Consider the following 23361-nt stretch of genomic DNA (forward strand, 5'->3'; position numbering starts at 1 on the left):
CAAAATATTGTTAGTTGATTCGTCACATTTATTCGTTGCATTGTATTAACTACACACATGATTTTGCTATTTTGTGCGCACAGAAATAAACATTATCATAAAAGAAAACAGCACTACTTTGAATCTATAGTTGCGCTACTTAAAATTATGCCCTAATTAATTGGCGTAGTTACTTTAAAACCGCTAATCAAACCGCTTTACTTCGAGGGGCTTGTGTATTTTGGAATTAATTTTCCGTTCATCATAGTGATTACCTTTCGTGGGTATGAACTTAGATAGTAATTATTGTTATTGCAAAGTCTCACAATGAAAATAAGTACATACACAGCCCTATAAAATTTTGGGATTCACTTACCTTCAATTTTTTGCAGAAAAAAGAATCCAAGCCCAGTTGTCTCCTCTTGTTCTTATTATTCATCTTGACAGCAATGAATTAAAGCACTAAATATAAACTAACGCATAAATAAAAATACTAAAATGCTGTTGGGCGAGATGGTAACTCAATAAGCCACATAACCTGCCCTAGGTTGTAGATACTATCCCTTCTGCCTGGATCCTGGAACATTCTTGGCCATTCCCAACAGTTCCTAGCAATCCCTGGCGGCGTTAGCTGGAACTACTTGTACTACCTTGAATCGAGATTATTGATTATTAGAAGAAACTTTGATGTGCGGCTCTAATGAATAAGTACCGTAAAATGTAAACTACATAAACATATTTTCATTAAATTACATAAAAATTTATTTCATGCACTCATTTATCCAGTGCGTCTTTTAAACTTCTGGGGGGGGGGGGGGGGGGGGGGGGCACGTGCCCCCGTGGCCCCCCCCCCCCCCCCCCCCCCTTCTGGATCCACTTTTGACTCTACCTATTATAGTATTGGACACGATACCGAAGATATATTACTTTCTGTACCTACCTACCCTAATGTAATTTCCTCATGAAACATATCTTTTGCTAGACAAGCATGTGAATCTTACTGTCCAAATCACCCTATTCCTCTTGACAACTTCTTCAATATTCCTACCATAAAGCAATTTAAACAAAAAAAAATTGTTATTTACGTGACCTATCTTTTCCAAACCTTTTGCTTTGTTGTTCTTACAATGATTGTAATACTAAACTGCCCTAGGAAAACTAGACTTTTTACTTTACCTAATTAATTTTATGATTAACCTAAAAACTTCACCAATCCCTCTACTTTTCTCCTGCTATGAAGTATGTCCCACCCCAGCTCTTTCATCATCACAGATGGCCTTTGCGTCTCACCCTTCGCCCTTTCCCTCCTCCACCACATACCGATCCCCCATCTAACTGCACTACATTGCACCCTTTCCAGTTCCTTAATTTCTATCGCTAGGTATGGGTCCCAAATTGCCGCTGCATATTCAAGCATTGGCATCACCAACATTGAATACGCCTTCTCCTCTACTCTCCGTCGTGTCCCCTTCAGTGACCTAGCAATCAGTCCCAGCCCTTTCCTCCCCTTCTTTACCACCTGCTGCACTTGCTTTCCCCAACCTAGGTCACTATAGGGTTACTCTCAGGTACTTGTATTCTCCTACCTCCTGAATCTCTTGCCCCTTCCAACTATATATTTGCTTAACAAACTTTCTTTTTGTATATATGACTACCTTCATTTTTTTGTTATTTATCTCCATTCCATTTTCTCTTGACAAAACTTCCAGCTTCTTCAAGTTTTTCTGCAGGTGTGCAGCTTCCCCCACAGTTTCATAGATCATGCAGTCATCAGCGAACATTCTCAGTTTGCTATCCAATTCCTCCCCAACATCGTTCATCATGATTAGGAATAGTAGGGATCCCATAATGTTCCCCTGTGGTACCCATGATGTCACACCCCCCTCTTCTGACCATTTCATTTCCACCTTCACCCACTGTTTCCTATCCCTCAGGCAGTCCCCTGTCCAATTCACCACCCTACTCTCCTCCATCAATCTATCACCTTCCCCATCACCTTGTGTGGCACCCTATCGAATGCACCTTTTCAAAATCAATAAAGATTGTGTCTACCTGTTTGCCCTTATCTATTGCTTCCACCAAGTCCTCCAGTAGTCTAGCCATCTGCATCTCTCAGAAGAACCATTCCTTAAGCCATGTTGCATCTCATCCATCCATTCCAGCTCTCCAATTATTCCCACCATATACCTCACTATCAGTATTTCCATCACCTTTCTCCTCTCGATGTTAAGCTGACAGGTCTGTAAATTTCTAGTTTTGTCTCATCTCCACCTCCCTTGAAAATAGGCACCACCTCTGTTTTTTTCCATTGCCTTGGCAGCTGTGCCTCCCTCAGTGACTGCGTGTATAGTACATGCAAGTATCTACATACCTCCTTCCCCTCTAATTTGAGATGGCTGTTTCCTATACCATTGGGACCAGCTGCCTTCCTCCCCTTTAGCCTACCCACCCCCCTTATCACTTTTTCTATCTTTATTTCCAGGTCTCTCTCTCCCCTTGGCTTCTCACCCTGTGCTCCATACCATACCTCCCCCTCCACAAAAACAGACAGGTATTGCTCCTGTAGTAATTTCACCTTTTCCAGATCCCTCACACACTCCTGCCCGTCTCTCCCCCTCATTACTTGTAGCCCCTCCTCCCCCTTTACTCTTCTGACATAGTGATACAGATCTGGCCAATTCCCCCCACCCCCTTCATCCATCAGCCTTTCCCTGTATGCATTCCTTGCCTCCTTTGTCATTTCCTTCCCCAGCTCCATCTCTGCTTTTAGCCCTTCCCTTCATAACATCTGGGCCCTAGCATGCAGCCTCCTGCATCTCCGCATAATCCACCCCAGTATGTTTCTGAGGTCCATCCATTTTTCTTTGAACCCCGTAAAGATTGACGGGGTTTGACCTGTGATACTCTGCCATTAAGAATGTCTCTGCCCCTGCTCTGTCTGCTCTACCCAATGCTTTCCCCACTTTCTCTCATCTTTCCTTTCCCAGCCTCGAATTCGTAATTCCAATACTTGCACTAACTCCCGCACCCATTCAACCTTTCCAATCAGTCCCGCCCACACAATTGCCATTATCCCTCCCTCATTTGTTTCTGTCCCCTCTAAATAACTCATAATTAGCCCTCTGCGGTTCCCCATACCCTATTTATTCATCCAACCACGTCTCAACCGCTACAATAATATCAGCCCCATATGCTTCTACCTTGCTCCAGAACATGTCAACCTTCCTATATATACTCCTACAATTTATTGTTGCTACTTCACATTTTTTTTATTTTCCCCTTCATGACTCTGTTCCTTTCCAACCATTATGCGTTCCTTTCCCACATAATCCTACCTTTGCCAGCCCCTCTTCTGCCCTGTTCAACTTTTCTACCCCATATCCTACTCTCTTTCCCACCAATCCACCTCATTACAACCGTTCCCCCCTGCCTCCTCCTCTTTACTCCCCTACAACTCTACTCCTATCTGTGTCCTGCCTGTGACCTCCCGCTTTGCCAGTTTCTGTGCTCTCTACTTCTTGTTTTCAGCCCCTCCTCGAACACCTGTGTTAATATTCCCACACCTTCTCTGTTTTGATGGACCTGGTATTTAGCCATATACCACCTGTTTATCTTGCTCCTGGCACTCACAAAATCTGCTCCCCATATCTGGGACTGTCTCTTCATGATGGCCTCTGCAGCATTCAGTTTTCCTAGATCATTTCCCCTTCTGGGTAACACCTCACTCACTACTACTGGTTTTTCGCCTGATTTCAGGTAGCATTTCTCTCATATTATTTATGAATTTTTGTAGCCCTCCATCCCTGTTGTCATTTTTACCTGCATGCACCACCACCCTCTTCACACCTTCCACATTGCACTCCTTTGCCCTTCCCTGTACATCCGCAATTGTCTCTCCACTTCTGACTGCCTTGTAGGCCCCATGAACCTCTACATACTGGAGCGAGACCCCGAACAGTGCTCCCGTCTCCCTGCCAGTTCCGTCCCCTTTGTTGGTCTCTTCTTGTACCCTGACATTTTCTGTCCGCCTGTATACACTCTGCTTAGTAGCCACCTCAGCCCAACTTTTTTTGTTTGCCTCCACTTTATCGCAAACTCTACTCCGTATTTCAACCTCTTCTACCCTTTCTTCCTGACTAATGTTGTTTTTTGCCCCCCCCCCCCCCCCCTCCCCAACCTTTCTCTATGCTTCTATACCTTCACTTCCTCTTCTAAAGTGCCATTTATTCTCTTCAATCTGCTGATCTCTCACTCTAGCTTCCTCACCATATCCGTATGCTACCTCAACATAGCATTTTCTCTCATTTTATTCACCTTCAACTCTGCTCTCAGCTGGTTTACTTCATTTTGTAGGTCCCCATCCTTGTCTGATCATCCCACCACCTCCCCATCTATTTCCTTTCCTCAGACACCTACACTTTGCTCCTAGTATACCTGGCCTCCGTTTCAGCTAGGGCCCTTTTTAAGTTCTCAACTTTCTGCTCAAGTTTATTAACTCTTGTCTATTACTTTTCTATCTGTCCTATACTCTTATAATCTTTTCAATTTTCCATTTTCTTTTTGTTCCACATGCTGTAAGATTTCCTCTCTCCATTTCTTTCTCTTAGCTTCCTCCTCTTTCTGCATCTCCCCTCCTTTAACTAACATCTCACAGAATATATTCCACAACCATTCCCTACCCTGTGTTACATCCGACTGCCTTGACTCCCTTCCCATCACCTGCAATTGACTCCCCCCATCCTTCGCACATTCAGCATTTTACCTACCTTACTTTCATGCGCAACACTTCTTGTAAACCCATTCGTCATTCTCAAGACCTTCTACCCCCTCCGTCACACCTCCACAAGCAAAGTGAAACCACTCGTTGCACATATCACATTGAATACCACTATTCCTCTTCCTCCACACTTTCCTGCAACCCTTACAGTTCACCCCACACATCCCTAACCTAGTTTCCTACTTGCTTGCTACTAAGTTTTACCTTTCACGCACTTCCACTCCTTATGCCTGCCTCGCCTTTATTTGTCCCACTGCCTATACTTTTCAAGTACACACACTACTACAATCTCCACCCTACAATGATGCTAGTTTAGTTAAAACATTTTTTTTTAAAATTTAACTCCACCGACATCGACGCACACCTACACTCGCTGCCATATTGTATTGACCATACAAATGAACGAAGAATATTTCAAAAATACGTTTATTCGTAGCACTCCACGTGATTAAATTGTTTTAATCAGGTACAAACTCGAATACTGTGGTGCATAACATTGGAATAGCATTTCTACTTGATGACTTGAACATCGTAAACCAAATAATCCAAATTTTTCCTTTAATGCATCCTCCAACTCCAGGGGTCTATTTTTTTTTCGCTGTCTTGAAAATTAAAAGTTATGAATGAACTGCATTTGCTTACACAATTAAACTGCAATTAATTAGAATAGAACTCGAATGAAACATAAACAAAAAGGTTTTAGGTTTATTTGTGAGTAGCTTTAGCATATGGTAGATCAAAACACTGCCAAATCCTTATAAGTGTCAAAACAATTGCTTCCTAATGCTATGGTATCACAAACAGGCATGTTCCAAGACCATTTTAGGCTTGGCTTTGCACAGCATGTTGAATTTTTAATTTTTTCATCATTATTTTTATAAAGGGCAGTTATAAAATTTACTTGATATGACATTGCATTTGATGTTTTGCCACAAACATCTTATACATGGGTATATCATGGGTAGTTGTGTAATTATCATCACTTGTGCAACTTTTTACACCTATAATATGACACTAAGTGAATGAGGAAAATATTTGTGTCAGAACAACAAATGCAAGGAAGGTAGAGAATTAGAGTTTTAAATAGGCCTTTATAAAAGTAATGGCAAAAAAAACATCAAAATGGCATACGATACAGAGACTTTAGTTAAACTATCAAGTTTTCAAACTGAGCAAAGTGGTTAAACACTGCACTCACACTCAAGAGGGCTCTTGTGTGGATCATGGTCCATCAATCCTGATTTAGTTTGCCATGGATTCCTGAAAACACTAATGCAGTACCTACTTGTTCCTTGAGAAGGGGAGAAATGAGGGTGGCTGGACCAGGACTTAAACCAGCTTCTCTTCGTTGCCAGTCCAATATCTGCCAGGGTCACTGCGGTCGAGTGGTCATGTCACTCGCCTCACAGTTGGATTTCCAGCGGGAACGAAGCCAGATATTTTGCCAGTGGTAAATGTGGAGCACGTATTGAGCTAGTGTGGTTTTCCCCTGTCCGGTCTCTCCATCAATTCACTTCTCTCATCATCTCTAATGACCCAAATTCCAAGACATTAAAACTTACAGATGATTAATATAATGTTCATCTTTAAAATCAACTGCTTAGAAAATTCACCACTAGTGAATTATGAACTACAGTCAGTGTAGATTGACAGTAAACAAGAAAAGTTGTTTCCATATGGAATGTCTTACTAAAAGTTATGAATTTGAAATTGGTGACTTCTAAACTTTTTTTGTTTTTGTATGTTAAAAACATATTTTGCATCATGGCAACATTTTTGTGTTTTCATCAACATAATTTTTTTGCCTTGCTTGATTCATGGCTATTAAGTCACCAAATTTGTGACAATGTTGTTTAAGCTTTTGGTAGATTGGTGACAATAGATTCTGAGCAAATCTTCCGAAAATTGCTAATTTAATTTTAAAAAAGCTGTATTCCATTCATTCATATTTAGTAATTGATTTCTTCCAATGCCTGTCAAAATATTAAAGTGGTCAGATCACTTTGCCACTCACCAAGATCATCCAGGTCAATACCCGGTGGTGTCACACCCAGATTTTTGGCAAGTGAGGAACATAGTGAATGTTGTCCTGAGCTAGTAAGTTTTTTGAGTGCACTCCTGTTTCCCCACTTTAGCCATTCATTCTGTTGACTCTGAAATCTACCAGAAATTAAGCCCTAATTCATCCATCAATTCCGATGTGTGCCGGCCAGGAACACCTGTCGTTGACACGCAACGACCTGGAGCGGCTGCACGGCGAGCTGACGGAGCTGACGTGCTTGCGCACGCTGAACGTGCGCCACAACCGGGTGAAGAGCTCGGGCGTGCCGGCGGAGCTGTTCCAGCTGGAGGAGCTGACGACGCTCGACCTGAGCCACAACAACCTGAAGGAGGTTCCCGAGGGGCTGGAGCGGGCGCGGGCCCTGCTCGTGCTCAACCTCAGCCACAACCGGTCGGTCAACTGCACAGTCTCTAAACAAGCTTGCACGTGTTGAGCCTCACTTCTGCCCAGCTTGCACGTGTTGAGCCTCACTTCTCCCCAGCTTGCACATTTATCACCATCTTTTATATTTCGAGAAATCTGATCCAATGAACTATTAAAGATTCAGAACTTATAGACAAGTTGTTAATGAATAATAACTGAATGCAATAAAAATAGACCACTGCAAGAAAACTCTCTGGCTTAACTGTCATTGTAAAATATTGGGCTGTTAGCTCAGTTAGAAAAAAAAATGCAGATTCTCTTGGATGAGTGATGACAGATTGACCATAGTTGCCCTGACAAAGAAATCTTTTCCTATCTAGTTATGATCTTAAACTGATGTAAGTTTCAACTTAAAAAACATTACTATGCCAGTTTTTAAGGACTCTGGAATTGAATTCAGATCCTTGGTGAAGTAAACTTGTTTGAGTTGTGTGACTTCCTTAAAAATATAAAATTGTGAAAGTGTTGAGTCATGTTAGTGGTTCAAACTAGCAAGTACTTTTGAAGTGTAATAAGAAATTAAAATTGGTGAAGCATCCTTTCATTCGTGCTGAAAAATTATAGTTTATTCTGTTTGCTATCACACTGGGGTTGAAACAGCACGCGGTGTGTGAGCGTCGACTAAATACAGTCAAACCTCTCTGAAACGACCCCTCACGGTTCCCAGGAATAGGGTCTTAATAGAGGGGGGGTCGTAATAGATGTTTTCTGATATTTCAGTTGATTTCAACCCCCCCTCCCCCTTTAAAACCGCTACTCGCTAAGAAACCAGCCGTACAATGGCAGGATGCTGTCACTCACAATGCTAGACGGCTTTGCTTTAAACCCACTTCAACCTTCATGACAAGTCCGCCGCCCTACAGGCCACCTCTCAAGAAAATATGTCAAAAGACAATTTATTTGTACTGTTTAGTTTACATGTACGTTTTCTGCTTGCCGTAGTTAAATACACTAGAACCCTGGATTTAACGAAGCAGTGATTTTACGAAAACATTCTCGGGAACCGTCAAAAGCTTGGACATTTTTACCAAAATGTGAAAATCAGAAGGAAAAAAAAAATGAAATGAAAGATCATTAAAATCTGTTAGTTTTAACACACAGCGTATTTTTGTGTCGGCTTTAATAATTCCAATAATGTTCATGTAAAAATAACAAAAAAAAAAATGGGACATTTCCTTTAAAAATATGGCAGCGGTAGGTTCTGCAACGCGAGTGGGCGCACACTAAGCTCGCCCGGCTGGCTGGCGGCAGCGGCTTCATGACGCATAAGCTCACCCCTCCCTCCCCTCGATAACATTCTTCAAGGCTAGCTCAACCCTCCCAGACACAAACCATCTAGTGTCCTCCCTTATAACACCCCAACTTCGCTCTCCTTTGAAAAACCTTCAGTGAGAAAATGCTCATTTCACCCTCCTTTCTCCCGTAAAATTGGTTTCTTATGAATGGGGTACTAAAGCGGTGAGGGAGGGGTAAGATCGTTGTAAATATTTTCGGACCCCTCCCTCCCCAACAAACACGCCCAAAAAAGAGTATGTCAAAATATGGCACTTTTCACACCAAGTTCGAGTTCAGTCATCTCTGGCAAGGAATTTACAAGCTTTCAAACTTAAATATAAATGTATTTTAATAGCAAGGGTCATATGAAAAGGAATATACCGAATAAAATCAAGCTGCTGTCACCAAACAAAGCATAAAACGGCCCAATGCATGGTCGCTTCGTTATTGTTCGCGCGAGAGGCGAGACATGGAATGTTAGAAAAAAAGAAGGGGGAAATGCGGGGGATGACAGACGGCAGCCAGTGTGTTTCCTGCGTGGGGAATAAGTGGCGTAGCTTTTTTTTTATGCTGGGTGAAGCAACCTTTTTCTGTCAACCCACGGGAAAAGATAATTGCTTGAGCTGTCAAAATAAACATCGCTGCGGCAGTTAAAACAAGTCGAGGCGGGCGGTCGCTGTGTATATCTACTCGAAAAACATAACATCTCAATTCATAGCAAGATTCCTTATAACCTACACGTATTGCCGGATGTTTTCAGCCTGATCCATACAAGTTCTTTAGCCACGTTTTGAATGAAAACAACTGGCGGGCCAGTGTTGTGCCCTGTTTTGCGGACAAATAAAGGTTTTAATCAATTTGCTGACAGTTTTAATATATTTTTACTCTTGTTAAAATGAAGCAGATAACGTGATTGTTAAAAAGTACAAGCAGGATCCGAGATCAGCCACAGCGCACGGTACGGGGAGAGGGTGAGCCGACTACCATGTTCAAACGCTGAGGTCGGAGGGTTTTTCCTTCATTATATTAGTTCACAAATTCAAGCCAGAAAATATACCAAATCGGACTTCAAAATCTAAGCAAACATTGTCAACCGATAGTAATAAAAATCAAGAGAAATCCAGCTGGTAGCATTGCCTGAACTGCGTACCACACTAGACACTCGCAAAAAGCTAAACGTAAACACATTGCCACATAAACCTTTATCTGCACCCTGCCGGCAAAGGGACGTGGAATGGGGGTTGTCAAGCGCTGACAGCGCACATACGGGTATTTCAACGATCTACACGGCCAAAATTATTTTTTTGTTTTAATGTACTCTAAAAAATGTTACTAAGTCAAACCAATTGTATTTATGATTAAAAAATGTTTTTTTAAACAAAACCAAAGTTTTAATGAAAAAAAAAATAATTAAAACAATATAGGGTATATAAGCCAATTGATCACTTAAATAAATGTATGCATGTATAACAAAATTAAATGAATTTTCATATAAAATAATTAATTAAATAATAAATGAAATATATATCAAATTATAAATAAACTAAATAAAACCTGAATTTAATTATAATAAAAATAATAAATAAATAATAAATGAAAATTGGTTTTTCATTATCTTGCAATAAATGTTTTTGAAGCGTGGGTCAAGTACCGTTGCAATAATGACTTCTTTTACTGTTGTGTACAACGGAAACCTAGATTTAATAGTTTTCTGAAGAAAGATAGCAAATGCATTTCAAGGGTTATTTTTATCTACAACATAGTAAGAAAGTGTTGCCTCAATTTTTATATTATATATATTATTTTTATTATATATATAATATATTATATTTTTTATTTATATTTTTAATTATTTTTTTATTATAAATGAAACCATGATTTTTTTTTTTTTAAAAATATAAAGAATTATATTAATATATATTTTTTTAATCACTATATAATGTGGTTTTGGCCCTATGAATAATAGATAGATAGATGAACATGTTCTGCAGTCACAAAGTAGGTAGATGAAAAACAAATTATAAAAAGATACAGTTAATATAAGCCCTAGGTAATACTTAATACAAATAATAATAATCAAACACTATTATCCAAAAACAAGTTTTCTTAGTCACTTCCTGAAGAACACTTTGGGTTTGGATCGGCAGGCAACAGCATTTCTAGGGTTTCAGGTAGCTAAGAATTTAGCTTCCTCTTTTTTATTCTCCTTCTACAACTCATTAACGGGTCCGAACTTAAAAGTAGGCGGTTAAAGATGTCTCTATTGCAGTTTTCTCGAGAAAATTTTCGTGCGAAATCTTGTCGATATGACCGGAAGTGCTTGTTGCGTGCTTCTGCGGCTTCTTCAGAAAGTTATCCAATTGGTAACAATGCATTTTTTATAATTACTGCGCCATGAACGAGAATTTTGTGCATCGTGGGTGTCATGGGATGCCAAGGACAGTGGCGTAGCGTGCCATCTCGGCGCCTGGGGCGGGAGACCAATTTTGCCGCCCCCATTCTATAGGTGCTTAATTAAAATTAAATTTCACATGCAATGAGGTACCTTTTATTGAAGTTAAAATAGGATGAGTGGTTTTACAAGCGGATTCTACGGGCCTTATGAACAGCGAAGTCAGAAATAACTTTGTCAAAATCAATATTAGCAGCCAATTCTTGTTCAATCGACAATATAGCCAAGTTTGATAGTCTAGCGGAGCTCATAGTAGATCTGAGGTAATTTTTTATTAGCTTCAACTTCGAAAAACTTCTCTCACAACTTGCAACACTAATCGCCAAATTCAAATACTTATATACGAATCAAGATGACTATATTTGGAACCGAAATTCCGAGATTCAGTTTTTGAATGAACTGGAGGAGCTCCAGTGGTCCTTTACCACTTATATCTTCCTCTGATTCAGAACAGGCAAAAACAACAAACTGCTGAAGACGCTTCCGCTCCATCTGAAACTCGTCCTTGTCGATGTCTTCTAATACATGGGAAAGATCACACTCGAACTTGCTGTCCAAAAGTTTCGCTGGCATCAAAAATCCGAACTTGTCCGATATTTCTTGAATTTGCTTGAATCGAGTCGTCATTTCTTGAATGATCTTGTCGAATGATGCGATAATCTCTCGACGGATTTCCTGTTCGTGAGACAAAGCTGCATCTTCAGAAGATTCATCGCCATGCATGCGTTTTTTCCTGCGAATTCTCGTATTGAGTTCGATTCCGAGTTTTTCGCAGAGATTCTTAGCAAAGTCAATTGCTTCTTGCACGAAACGGTCTCTACTTTCCACTAAGAGGGTTTTCAAAGCGCAGAGTTTCTGAGCACACTTATCCACACTTAGTCCTCGTTGCTGCAGGTAAATCTGTGCGTCATCTACTTCAGGTAGCACTGCAGCCCAAAAGCCAAGAAAAGTTAGGAAGTTAAATGACTGCATGGCTGTCAGGAGAAGACTGGCTACCGATCTTGTTTTGGAAGTTTCAGATGAATCTGTTAATTGTTCCAGTACCTCAAGAACTACCTCAAACTTATTTTTAATCATCTTGACAGCTACATGTCTAGCGCTCCAGCGCGTTTCAGTGACTCGTTTTACTGCTTGACCTGTGATGGCAACCAAAGCGTTCAATCGAACAGTTGATGCGGAAAAGAAGGCAAACAGCTTCTCCAGAGTTACAAAAAACGTCACGGAATCCACTGATTCAGAAGCAGTGTGTACCCCAGCCAAGTTTAGTGAGTGGTTTGTGCATGCAACGAATATAGCTTTCGGATTCAGTGTTTTAGTCCGGGCTTGAACTCCATTGTGGATCCCTGACATTGTGGCAGCATTGTCATAAGCCTGTCCTCTCAGATTCTGTATGTCCAGTCCGTCTGATGTTATCTTCGCGATTATATCGTTGCTGACATCTTCTGCATTTTTTCCTTTTGGTTCGAAGAAGTCAATGAAAGATTCCACCACGGCGACTTTTTCTCCTTCGATATGTACATATCGCAGAACTTGGCTCATTTGGTCATTCTGGGAGATGTCTGGTGTACTGTCGAAGATTACGCAATAATATTTAGCTTCTTGAATACGACGGATGATGGTGGATCGAACTTGCTGTCCCAGTAAGTTTATAAATTCATTCTGGGTTTCTGGAGATAGATACGAAACTGAGACTCTTGCTCCCAGCTTTATCTTTATCAGGTGTTCCATTAGAAGAGGGTCGTATTTAGCTAGGAGGTGCACTAACTCCAGAAAGTTCCCACGATTGCCACTATCATCTCCTCGAATGTCTTCTCGATGTCCTCTGAAGGCCAGATTCTGTTTGGCTAAGAACTGGATAATATTCAGCAACCTGTACAGTACATCCCTTCACTTCTTCTCCTCACTTTCGAAAACTTCTTGTTGTTTCTGATCGATGGTTGCTTTACAGTTCAGGCGAACTTCCAACTCCTTCCATTTCAAGAAGCTCTGTTCATGGCCCAGGCTATTTTAATGGTCTCCTATTCTTGGATTTAGCTTCTACCATTTGTTGAATCCTTCTTCAGATGCGAAGTTAGAGCCGGAATTGCCAAACAGCTTGCAAGAAAAACAATACAAGGATTGCTTCAAAGGCGAGTACACCATCCATGTTCGGAGAACCTTTTCGCCGTTAGATAATGGTTTGTAGAACCACTCTTTGGTTAGTTTTCGGGTACCGCCTTTCGTTGAAGTCCCTGAGCGAACAACATCGGCAAATTTGGAATCGATGTGCTGTACTGAGTCAGATCCGCGACGTACTAGAAGCGTTCTTACTTCGTCGGTCATAGGAGAAGGCCAGCAACCTACATCGTCGAGATTCACATCTTTGATTTCGGCAGGAGCAGAAGGCACGATTTCAATTATGTCTTCTTTGGCAACATTCACTTTTTATGCAGGCTTATGACTAGATGCTTGAGGTACTTTTGATGAGTCGACTTCGTCTTGACCCTGCTCTGTGGTGGGACCAGAACTACTTCCAACTGCGACGGCAGGTACGTCTTCTTCTTGTACCTGTAAAATAAGTTATGTATTCCCATGAATATTGGCCGGAGGACACGTTAGAATTTCAAATAAGTATTTAATCTATCACAAAACAAAAGTGGTTTTGGTGACGGCGCGGTTTGCCGGGCTTATAGGAAAATTTACAAACAAAATTGAATTTGTATGGCAGCTACCTTTTTTAGTTTCCTGGTAAAAACTGACTGAGTAAGCCATGTTATAGATGTTATTAAAAGATAAAATGACGAGAAATTTGAGAAAAATCGTTGGCGCCATTTTTGAGCTAAATGAAAAATTATGTTTTCTTTGTGACAGGTACCATAAATAATCAAGTTATCCAAAAACAAAAAAAAAATTCCTAGACTACTACTAGATTTACAAAACATCCCCTATTGAAGTTTTAAATTCAAGTAGCAGGACAAAATTCAGTCGTAAACTTAAAAAGATGTACCTTAACTCAATGTAATTTATGTTAATATGCTCCATACTTTTTAAACAATAATCAATGTTCAAACAGCTATTAGAAATATTTAAGTGTATTGTAAAATAAGATTTAATGAACGAGTGTGACTCCGTACTCGCAGACAAACCTAGGTGAATAGGTTTTGCGAGACTAATGTAAGAAATATTGTAACTTTTGTAAACAATAAATAAATAATAATAATAAATAACTGGAGTAATTCTAGGCCATGCATGATTCTAGATGGAGGAATCATATACCTACTTACACTGTAATCACTTCCGCTGCTGCAGGATGCCACCGAAGACGTTAACGTGGCTTTCGAACCAGAACTGGAACTAAAATATTTCAGTAATGCACCTTGAGACTTCTTCGCATTTGATTCTTTCTTAGCCTTTTTTTTTTGCGGAATTCCGCACCGCTTTCTTTGACTCCTTTTCATTTTCAAAAACTAGTTCAAAGATTGGGTAAAGTTCTAAATGTTTAGTTTTAGAAGATTCAACAGTATTTAAAAGATCGAAACACAATCAAAATGACTTTCGTTCCGTATCCGAAACTCTCGCGAAACAAACATACGAGTAAAGCGTGATTGCGTAACGGTACTTCGCGATGCACTAAAACAAACAAAGATCAGTACTGTAGCATGTGTGCTACAGCTGCTACCTTTGATAATGTCAAACTTTACAGTACAATGCGTAGTACTAAATTCAATGAGTGCGAAAGAGAGGCATTGACACGGGCCGACGCGTGAAACAAAAGATTTTGTATGAGTAATTAACATAATAAGGAGTGCCGCTCAACTCGGCTCGCGCGCGCCGGGCGGCTCGGCGTGATGCGATGTTGCCGTTCGTATGTAAACAAACAAACGTTATAAAGAGCTCTGTCAGTGATTTCGCAGTTTTTATTTTAAATAAATATTAAAAAATAGTTGGTGCGCAAAATTTTAGATAAAAATGTAACATTATAGTGTGTCTGACACATGTAATGAATGAATCATAGATCAGGTCACAACCCGCTTCACCGGCGACCCGCCCCCGCGGGCTGCCGCCCGGGGCGGGCCGCCCCCTCCGCCCCACCCACGCTACGCCACTGGCCAAGGATATAGGTCAACATATAAACGAGCAGTTTCTTTCGCGTAACAATCATATTTTTCCGGATTGATTTTGTGGCCACTTGAGATAGTCTCTAAAATTACTTTTAATCTATATATATCAGCTCGTAACTAATGCCCGTAATTTCTGATGCCAATTTGTGATCCTCAAAAAATCTTCGGCTTGTATTGCCATCATTCGTGTTGCCGAAATTTGCCTTTGGCATGTCTATTAATAATCCAGTTTCGTTACGAAACCTCGCCTGGATTTCTTGTTTCCTTTCTTTCTTGAGGTGTTTTTCTGCTTCTGTTTTCCTTTCCCTATATTTTTTCACTGGCAATTTATACGCTAAATGGAGAATACTTTCAAATAATCTTATCCTGGCATGTAGTACAGAGGCCAGATTGGATAGCCTCAAATTAACATCTTTTATTTCATCCAATGTGTTAAAATCCTTTGAAGTTGCACCGCAAATATAGCATCGACTGTTCGATGTTGTTCCTGTGGCGGCATTACACACCTTCCCGTCAACCATTGTCATTATGAACTCATGTTTCACGGTCAATTTTTTGCCGCACAAATCTAAATCAGTTGCAATGAGCGAGTTTATAGAAGTATTGACATGATTGATTTTTTCTTGCGTAACATCAGTAGTTTCTTTGACGAATATAAATCTTGTAGGCCGACAAAATCTAGGAGAAGAGGTTGTTGGATTTCTCCATACAGTATTTTCATTTTTTGTCCACACACTAATTTTAAAGGCAGGAAGCAGCTCTGGAATATGTTCATATCACTGTCCGCATCACTGTCTAACTTTTGTTTGTACTGGGATTGCTGGGACCCATCGCAGCCGCATTTGCAGATTAATTTTAGGGATTCGCATTCTTGATCCTTTAATGTTATCAATACATCTTCCAGATACTCCGATAATCGCCTAACGGTAAGGTCGGCCAAAGGCTGCAATTGAGCTTCTGCACTAATGCTAGTTACAGTGCATGCTTCTTGTGGCGGATAAACACCTTTTTTTTATTGTAAAAGACTAACACGGAAATAATTTCTTATTCATGCTTCTTATAATATCATATTGCTCTCGTGTTAGGTCTGCATCGATGAACATTTGATTTGCTTCCTGGACAGTCAAAGGGCTAATTTTATCTTTTGATGACTTTGTGCTATTTTATGCCTTTTTGTACTTTGTTGCGCGAGTTGGCGAACGGGTGATTTCTTTGAGTACATTCGAAGCGTCTCACTTTCCAGTTTTTCTTAACTCTACTTGAGCAAAAGGCACTATGATGTCCTCGTCAAAGTTAGAGCGAAGATACTCAGTTTTTCTTCTTTTGCTTCTCTCGCTGTTCATGCGGTCAAACAAGTAATTCCTGGTTACGATCCTCATTCTCGATGTACCCATAAAACCTAAAACAAATAAACACCTCATTTAAAGCCAAAAAATGAAGGAGAATATTTTCATATAATTTACTGAACAATTTTCAAAACACTAAGTTTCTGTTTATCCAGGCTTATCCGGGGCCAAATCCTGGGTTTATTAAAAGAAAATACATTGGAAAATGAACTGCAAACAAAATCTTAGCCCGATCTATCCCGATAGTATGAAAATATGCCTATATAATATATTTTTATGGAAAAAAATAGTCTAGGGAAGGGTCTACTTTTAGAGCTTAAAAATGAACTCCTAAACAAATAAATTATAAAATTTAAAATATATATCATAAGTTAATAACTTGTTGTTTGAGAATCCATGATTTTTCCCAATACTGATCAACTTAAAAACATTAAATTTCACTTTTGAAATGTAGCTTTTGTAAGAGCACTGAGAACAGAAAACGTACACGAAGCGATACGATCAGATTCCGACTGACGGTAACGGTGCGTAAAGCGTGAGCGGGGAGCGGGAGGGGCTGGGTTTAGTTCTCGAAAGTGTCCTGCACCACAGGTAGTAATTTTTGTAGAAATGTGTATTGTTTTGATAACTGGACTTTTGGCCGCTTGGATCGTTGAAATACCCCTATGTGCAGCGGTCGACAGGAAGTGGTATCTATTTTTAGATATGCGTTGCCTAAGGCAGTACAGCACTGGGCAAGAGAAACGCAGTAACATGCTACTCGCCACCAGAAACTTATTTTCTGTCCGATTTTCTTCGGATTTTCAGCAATTTTTTCACGGTTCCTCGAAATCGGGTTGTAATAGAGAGGTGGTCGCAATAAATGGGGCGCAACAAAAAGGTTTTACTTTGGGCGCCACCACGTGGTTTAAGGGCACATGGACCCGGCTATCACCTCTCAGGGTCATGACACAGGCTGAGGGCGACGAGGCTCACAACCCCCTAACTACTCAAATCTGGCCTAACCACGTTCCTTAACTCATGAGAAGTAACCAGAGTGGTCTCTATGTGTCCACACACGTCGGAGGACGGGAAGGAATCACGTGGTCGCTGCGTCCTGCTCCAGGTGGTGATCGAGATAGACTGGTGGTCGTCTAGGTGTCATGGCGGCAGGGAGGAGTTTAATTACCGTTAGCCGGTTCATATTTATGTGACGAAACAGATAACACAACAGAACACCTCTAGCACTGAATAATAAATTACAATTACTTATTACAGAATAATAACATTTACTTGTATTGGCGATTATTAATTAAGTTCAAAACATAAACTGCCCGCGTCTGGGTGTGTTCTGAAAGTGTTTGCGCATCGAGCTGCTCCATCCTTACTTAAGCTGAAAAAAAAAAAACACTCAGGGAATAAAATATAAGTAAAATTACAAACTATTTTGATTAAAGTATTATTTTAGGGGTGCGTGGCACAGACTTCAATCGCCTCTTGCAGGTAGGGTTACCAGACGTCCGGCAAAAGGAGGACATGTCCTCCTTTTTATGTATTTTTTTGCGTCCGGCCGGATTTTTCTTAATGCTCCAAAATGTCCGGCTTTTTTATGAAGTGAGATAATTCCTGCAGTTACACTCTGGGCAAAGCGCACGCTGTCCGCAGAGTCATCCCACTAGTAAGTAGTTCTATGACAGCTTGACAGGTAGCAGCACATGCAGAAGCACGTGTTTTTAATATGCTGTATATGCGTAGTTTGTTTGATTCTTTGTACTGAAACTGTATTAAATGCCAAAACATTGTCAAATATCGTACTCCATTGTAATTAATTCATGGCTTTTTTTAAAAAAATATATATATTGTCCTCCTTTTTAGTGAAATGTCCTCCTTTTGCGAGGTGAATGTCCTCCTTTTCTGTTATCAGTGTCTGGTAACCCTACTTGCAGGGCGGACAAACCTGCACGCACGCGCACACACCCTCGTTGGCGGGCGGTTTGAACAGGGAGATGGTGGGAGGAGAGGGGCCGGGTGAGAAGTGAGGCACATCGGGCTTAAAAGGAGGGCGCAGACCCAGTCAACGTCATGTTCTAAGTATTAGTATTAAGGCCAGAAATGGTATTTGGATTGGTTTGTTATCTTTATATTTTTTTTATACTGAATGTAACTTAAGTGAGTCAAAAATATGAAAATGTGCTGGGAACTAGAAGGTAATTGAGAATTATTTTGCCTTGCAATGAAACTCTTATGCAATGCTCGTATTTTATATTTATTTTTAATGTCTGCTTTATGTTGTGGATAAGATTTAATTCTGTTAGGTTCGCGGTGTCAAATCACTTGCCTCCTCTTTAGGCTATTCGGGTTCAATTCCCAGCATGGTCATACACTGTTTTTTCACAACTGAGCAACGTGACAGGTGTTGTGTGCTATGGGTTTTCTTGTGGTACTCCTATTTCTCGACCAATGAATTTGTCAGTGCTCCATTTTCTTAAAGGATTATCCCTAATCATATTTATTGATCTAAACGTCTACAATATTTTTATACATCCATTTTATTATGAGTATTTTATGTTGCTAAGATTTCAGACCATTTTGGCATCAGTGCATTCACCGCTAAACAAAATCAACTATGCACATAGCCTGTTGTACATTTTTCCCTTAATTATACTTGCTCTTAATTATACTTTTATTTTTGCACCCTGACTCACACTCAACGTGAGGTTGCTTTTCATTCATATTATTTACCCTACAAGTTAATTTGTCTTTTCCTGATTTGCACTCTTCTGCTGTATAGTTTTGTTCTGCTGCTAGGAAAATCACAGTTTGCCAGTGCTGAAAGGGACATATATTTTTGTGGCTTGCACAGCATTTATTGCATTTTTTATTACCACCCCTTTCACCCTTACAGGGTTGGAATTTCAGAAAATGTTTCCTTAAAGCACTCTTAGGGTACTCAAGGAATATTTACAAAAATTTCCTCCAAATTTCAAATCTCTAGGTCCACCGGTTTAGGCTGTGCATTGTCTGTCAGTCAGTGCTAGAGTTTTATTAAGTAAATTGTTGACATACGTCCATTCCTAATGTTTTTGTCAGGTGTGTTTTAATACTGTTGTTCAAAACAAATAAATTAGTTTTCAAGAACAAACATTTTAAAAAAGCACAACAATTGTAAAATATGGTTTTGCTGTATTGATATTTATGCTTGACATTTTGTTCAGCTTGGAGGTTAGAGGCATACACGTACCACACAATTTCTTTTAAAACACCCAGTTAAATTCTGAGATTCAATTATTTATCTTAAAAACTCACTTCTTTTTTACACCTTAGGGTTTGAATTTCACAATATATAAAAATTGTTGTTGGTAGTGTTCATATTTTCATTATTGGTAAGCAATAATATTTATTTTTTAAAATTTAATTTGGAGATATAATTATTAATCCTAAAAAAATACCAACCCCTTTTTCATTCCTCATGGGTTGAATTACGGAAAATATAAAAATTGTTGTTGGTAGTTTTCCTGTGTCTATTACTGGTACCCAAAATCATTTATTGCAATTAATTAAATTCAGAGATATAATCATTAATCTTAAAATCATACTTACCCCTTTTTCACCCCTTTAGGCACTATAGTTGTGAATTTTGAAACAACATGTATGTTATAGACTTGGGTCGAGTAGTTGTGCTGTTTTAAAACATAATTTATAAATTGTAAAATAGATGTTATTTTGGGCACTGACTGTGCAGGGTGGAGAGTATCCCAAACGCCCTGTTCATGCATCTGACGGACCTGCTGTTCCTGGACCTGGGCTCCAACAGCCTGGAGACACTGCCCCCGCAGCTGCGGCGCCTCACCAACCTGCAGACGCTCGTGTTGGACCACAACCCCCTCAGCCTGTTCCAGTTCAGGTGTGCTGGCTCGCTGAGTTCGAGTCGAGTGTGTGGATGACTGAGCTTCACTCGCAGCAAGTGGAACTTGAGGAGGCCCAATGACTGAAGGCATTATTATAATCTGTGCCATGTTACGTTGTCTCGAATTTGACACTTCTGAAGAGTTGTGCCAATGGTCTGTGTATCCTTCTGCCATTGTTGTTCTAACAACAATGTTTTTAAATAACCTATGTGGTTGATTATTAGTTATCGTAAACAAACATCATGTGTGGTTTGTTTTGCAAGCTACATTTGAAAAATGGGTGCCACTTGTACTACTTGTGAATACTTCAAATTTGAGAGAAAAAATATACATACATATATACTTTTTTTTCCCTCACAGATGCATTTGTATATTTCAATACTTAAAAAAAAAAGGAACTAAAACAATTTTTTCCACATTTGGGATCTAAGTAGATCAATTTCGCAACCTTTAAAATAGCAACTCTGTATTTTTGCAATAGCCAATTCACATGAAAAAATTGCTTGTTTGTTAGTGTACAATAACATCGCTGTTATCGAGATGGATAACGTGCAACTTATACTTGGCAAGAGAATTTGCAACAAAAAGTGCCGTAGAGAGAACAGGGAAATGGGTTGCAGGCAGTTGCCATCCTTGGTGAACCTGGAGACACTGCACATGAAGGACACTCAGCGCACGCTTGCCAACATCCCGGGCAACCTGGAAGCTCTTGTCAACCTGGCAGACCTCGACTTGTCCGTCAACTCGCTGCCCAAAGTCCCAGAGGCGCTGTACTCCCTGCCAGGCCTACGTCGCCTCGACTTGAGCGACAACTGCATCACGGAGCTCTCCCAGTCAATAGGTACCGCTCTCCATTCCAAACTAGGTCCGTCCACCCTGATTTCTGGTTTCCCTAAGTCTTTCCAGGCAAGTGCTGGAGAAATGGGGCTGCTTTAGGCCATGGACAATTCCTTTCCCAGTATATTTGGTCTGTGCCACTGTACGTTGCTAGCTCCAATGACCTTCCTGTCAATGAGAGATAAAATTCATAAATGAAAAGTATAATAACTCTTTTTTTCTCTGTGTGGTGATGGAAATGGTGGTATGATATCATTCTACATGCAATGTTTGTAGGGATATGTGATGACACCTATGAAATCACCCCAAATAAACAATATACTATAGTTCATTAGTAATGTTGGGTGGTGGTGGTGGTAGAGTGGTCAGATCTCTCGTTCCTCACCAGGGTGAACCATATTTGATTCTTGGCAGGGTTGAACATGGGAAATGTGACGCACATGGCAGTTAGCCCTTGGTTTTTTTTTTGGGTATTCTTAGTTCTCCTGAGTTAAACATTTTGCCAATACCATTTTCACATCTCTTCACCCTTCATCATCACTAATGACTTCTGTGTTGACTAGACATTAAATCCAAATTCATTTATTTTCTGTCTTTATGGTGACTAATTCTCTGTTATCAGGAACAGCATATCTCCAATTATGTTCAGTCACTGGTTGAGATATTTCTCACAAGTGGGCTTGACAGTAATTCAAATATAACTGCAAACCAAATAATATGTTTGCCTCGTATAGAGTTTATGTCTCACATTTATTCACAAAGGCATAAAGAAATGGGACTCTGTGCTCTTAAATTTGATTCTTACCAAGATGCTGGGACCCAAGCGCACCTTGATGGCTGTGTTCCCTAGTGCAGCACACACTCATGGTGAGAGTCAATGATTCAATCCCAACTGCCCAGTATGATTCATCTTCATGAGCACCAAGTTGGTACCCAGGCGGTTTGAAGCTCACTCACATAATGTGGGAAATCTGATCACTTTAAGACTATCTTATGTAGATATCTACCGTGGTTTTATCTTAAAATGCATAGCTTTTTTCCAGTTAACTGAAAATCACGGGCAATATTAAGCTTTATCACCATGTTTTTTTTTTTATTATTTATGATTAGTTTAGAAATAATACTAATCAGTAGTTCAATTAATAATAGTTTATACTTTTATGGGAAAAAAAATATGATTGTATCTAGAAAAGTATTCAAGTGATTGTATGAACAAACTAGTAGTGTCCTACTAGCAAGGGGACTGCCTCTGCACATGAATGTAAAATGCTGGTCTTGGCAGACCAGTGGCAGCGGCTGGAGAGCCTGAAGCTGTCCCGCAACCAGCTGACGGCCCTTCCCGCATCGCTGTGCCGGCTGTCCGCCCTGCGCCGCCTCTACGTGAACGACAACCACCTCGACTTCGAGGGCATCCCGTCGGGCATCGGCAAGCTGGGCAGCCTGGAGGTGTTCTCGGCCGCCCACAACCAGCTGGAGATGATCCCGGAGGGGCTGTGCAGGTGCGTCGTGGGACCCACTTGTCATGTTATCATCGCTTTTCAAAAATGGTGCCTCAAATCGTAATTTTCTCGTCTCAGGATAATTCAAATGATTTAAGAGCGCCTAGAATCTACTAGAACCCAAATACGGACAAACCTCAATAATACAAACATGAAGAGACCATAATTTTGTCACTTCGCAATAATGAGTTTTGTATTAACCATATTATTACAAAATTTAATCACATTTTTGTATAATTAATTAAATTCAAATTATTTTTTTTTCTATTTTAGTACAAGTATAATACATCCAAATGAATAAACTCCCAAGAAAACTTGCACACAATTTTAGAAAGGCAACACCTGTAGCTTAAAAATTTTTTTTGTACTGTACTACTTTTTAATTGATTTAAGACAGAACGATAAAGCGAAGGTTTAGAAAATACCTCCAAAAAGAAATAAATTATTGCCATCATTTTGGAAGAATAAAGTATTTAAACTTTTTACCCAACCTACTTGGAAACCAAGTAAAGGCATCAGTATTATTGTATTTCAAAATTCACATTAACTATCTTTATTTCATGCAGTTGTTTACCTTTGAAATTAAAATAACTTTTTATTACATAATACTGTAGCACTGTAATGCTTATGTAATTTCGAGGGACTGTGAAAACACTTTGTATAAATGGGAGTTTTGTATAAACTCGATTTTTCCTAATGAGATTTCATTGTATAGGTTTCAAGT

General features: G+C 39.9%; 1 protein-coding gene across 1 annotated transcript in view; it reads left to right on the forward strand.

The window, feature by feature from the left end:
- LOC134527588 (protein flightless-1) overlaps positions 1-23361 on the forward strand; it is a 126866-nt gene that overhangs the window by 9486 nt on the left and 94019 nt on the right. Inside the window, exons 3-6 of the mRNA XM_063360405.1 lie at positions 6970-7208; positions 20136-20297; positions 20922-21142; positions 22421-22637. Coding sequence (XP_063216475.1) covers positions 6970-7208; positions 20136-20297; positions 20922-21142; positions 22421-22637 — 839 coding nt within the window. The remainder of the gene's footprint in view (positions 1-6969; positions 7209-20135; positions 20298-20921; positions 21143-22420; positions 22638-23361) is intronic.

The sequence above is a fragment of the Bacillus rossius genome, chromosome 1, assembly GCF_032445375.1.
Source record: "Bacillus rossius redtenbacheri isolate Brsri chromosome 1, Brsri_v3, whole genome shotgun sequence".
NCBI lineage: Eukaryota > Metazoa > Arthropoda > Insecta > Phasmatodea > Bacillidae > Bacillus > Bacillus rossius.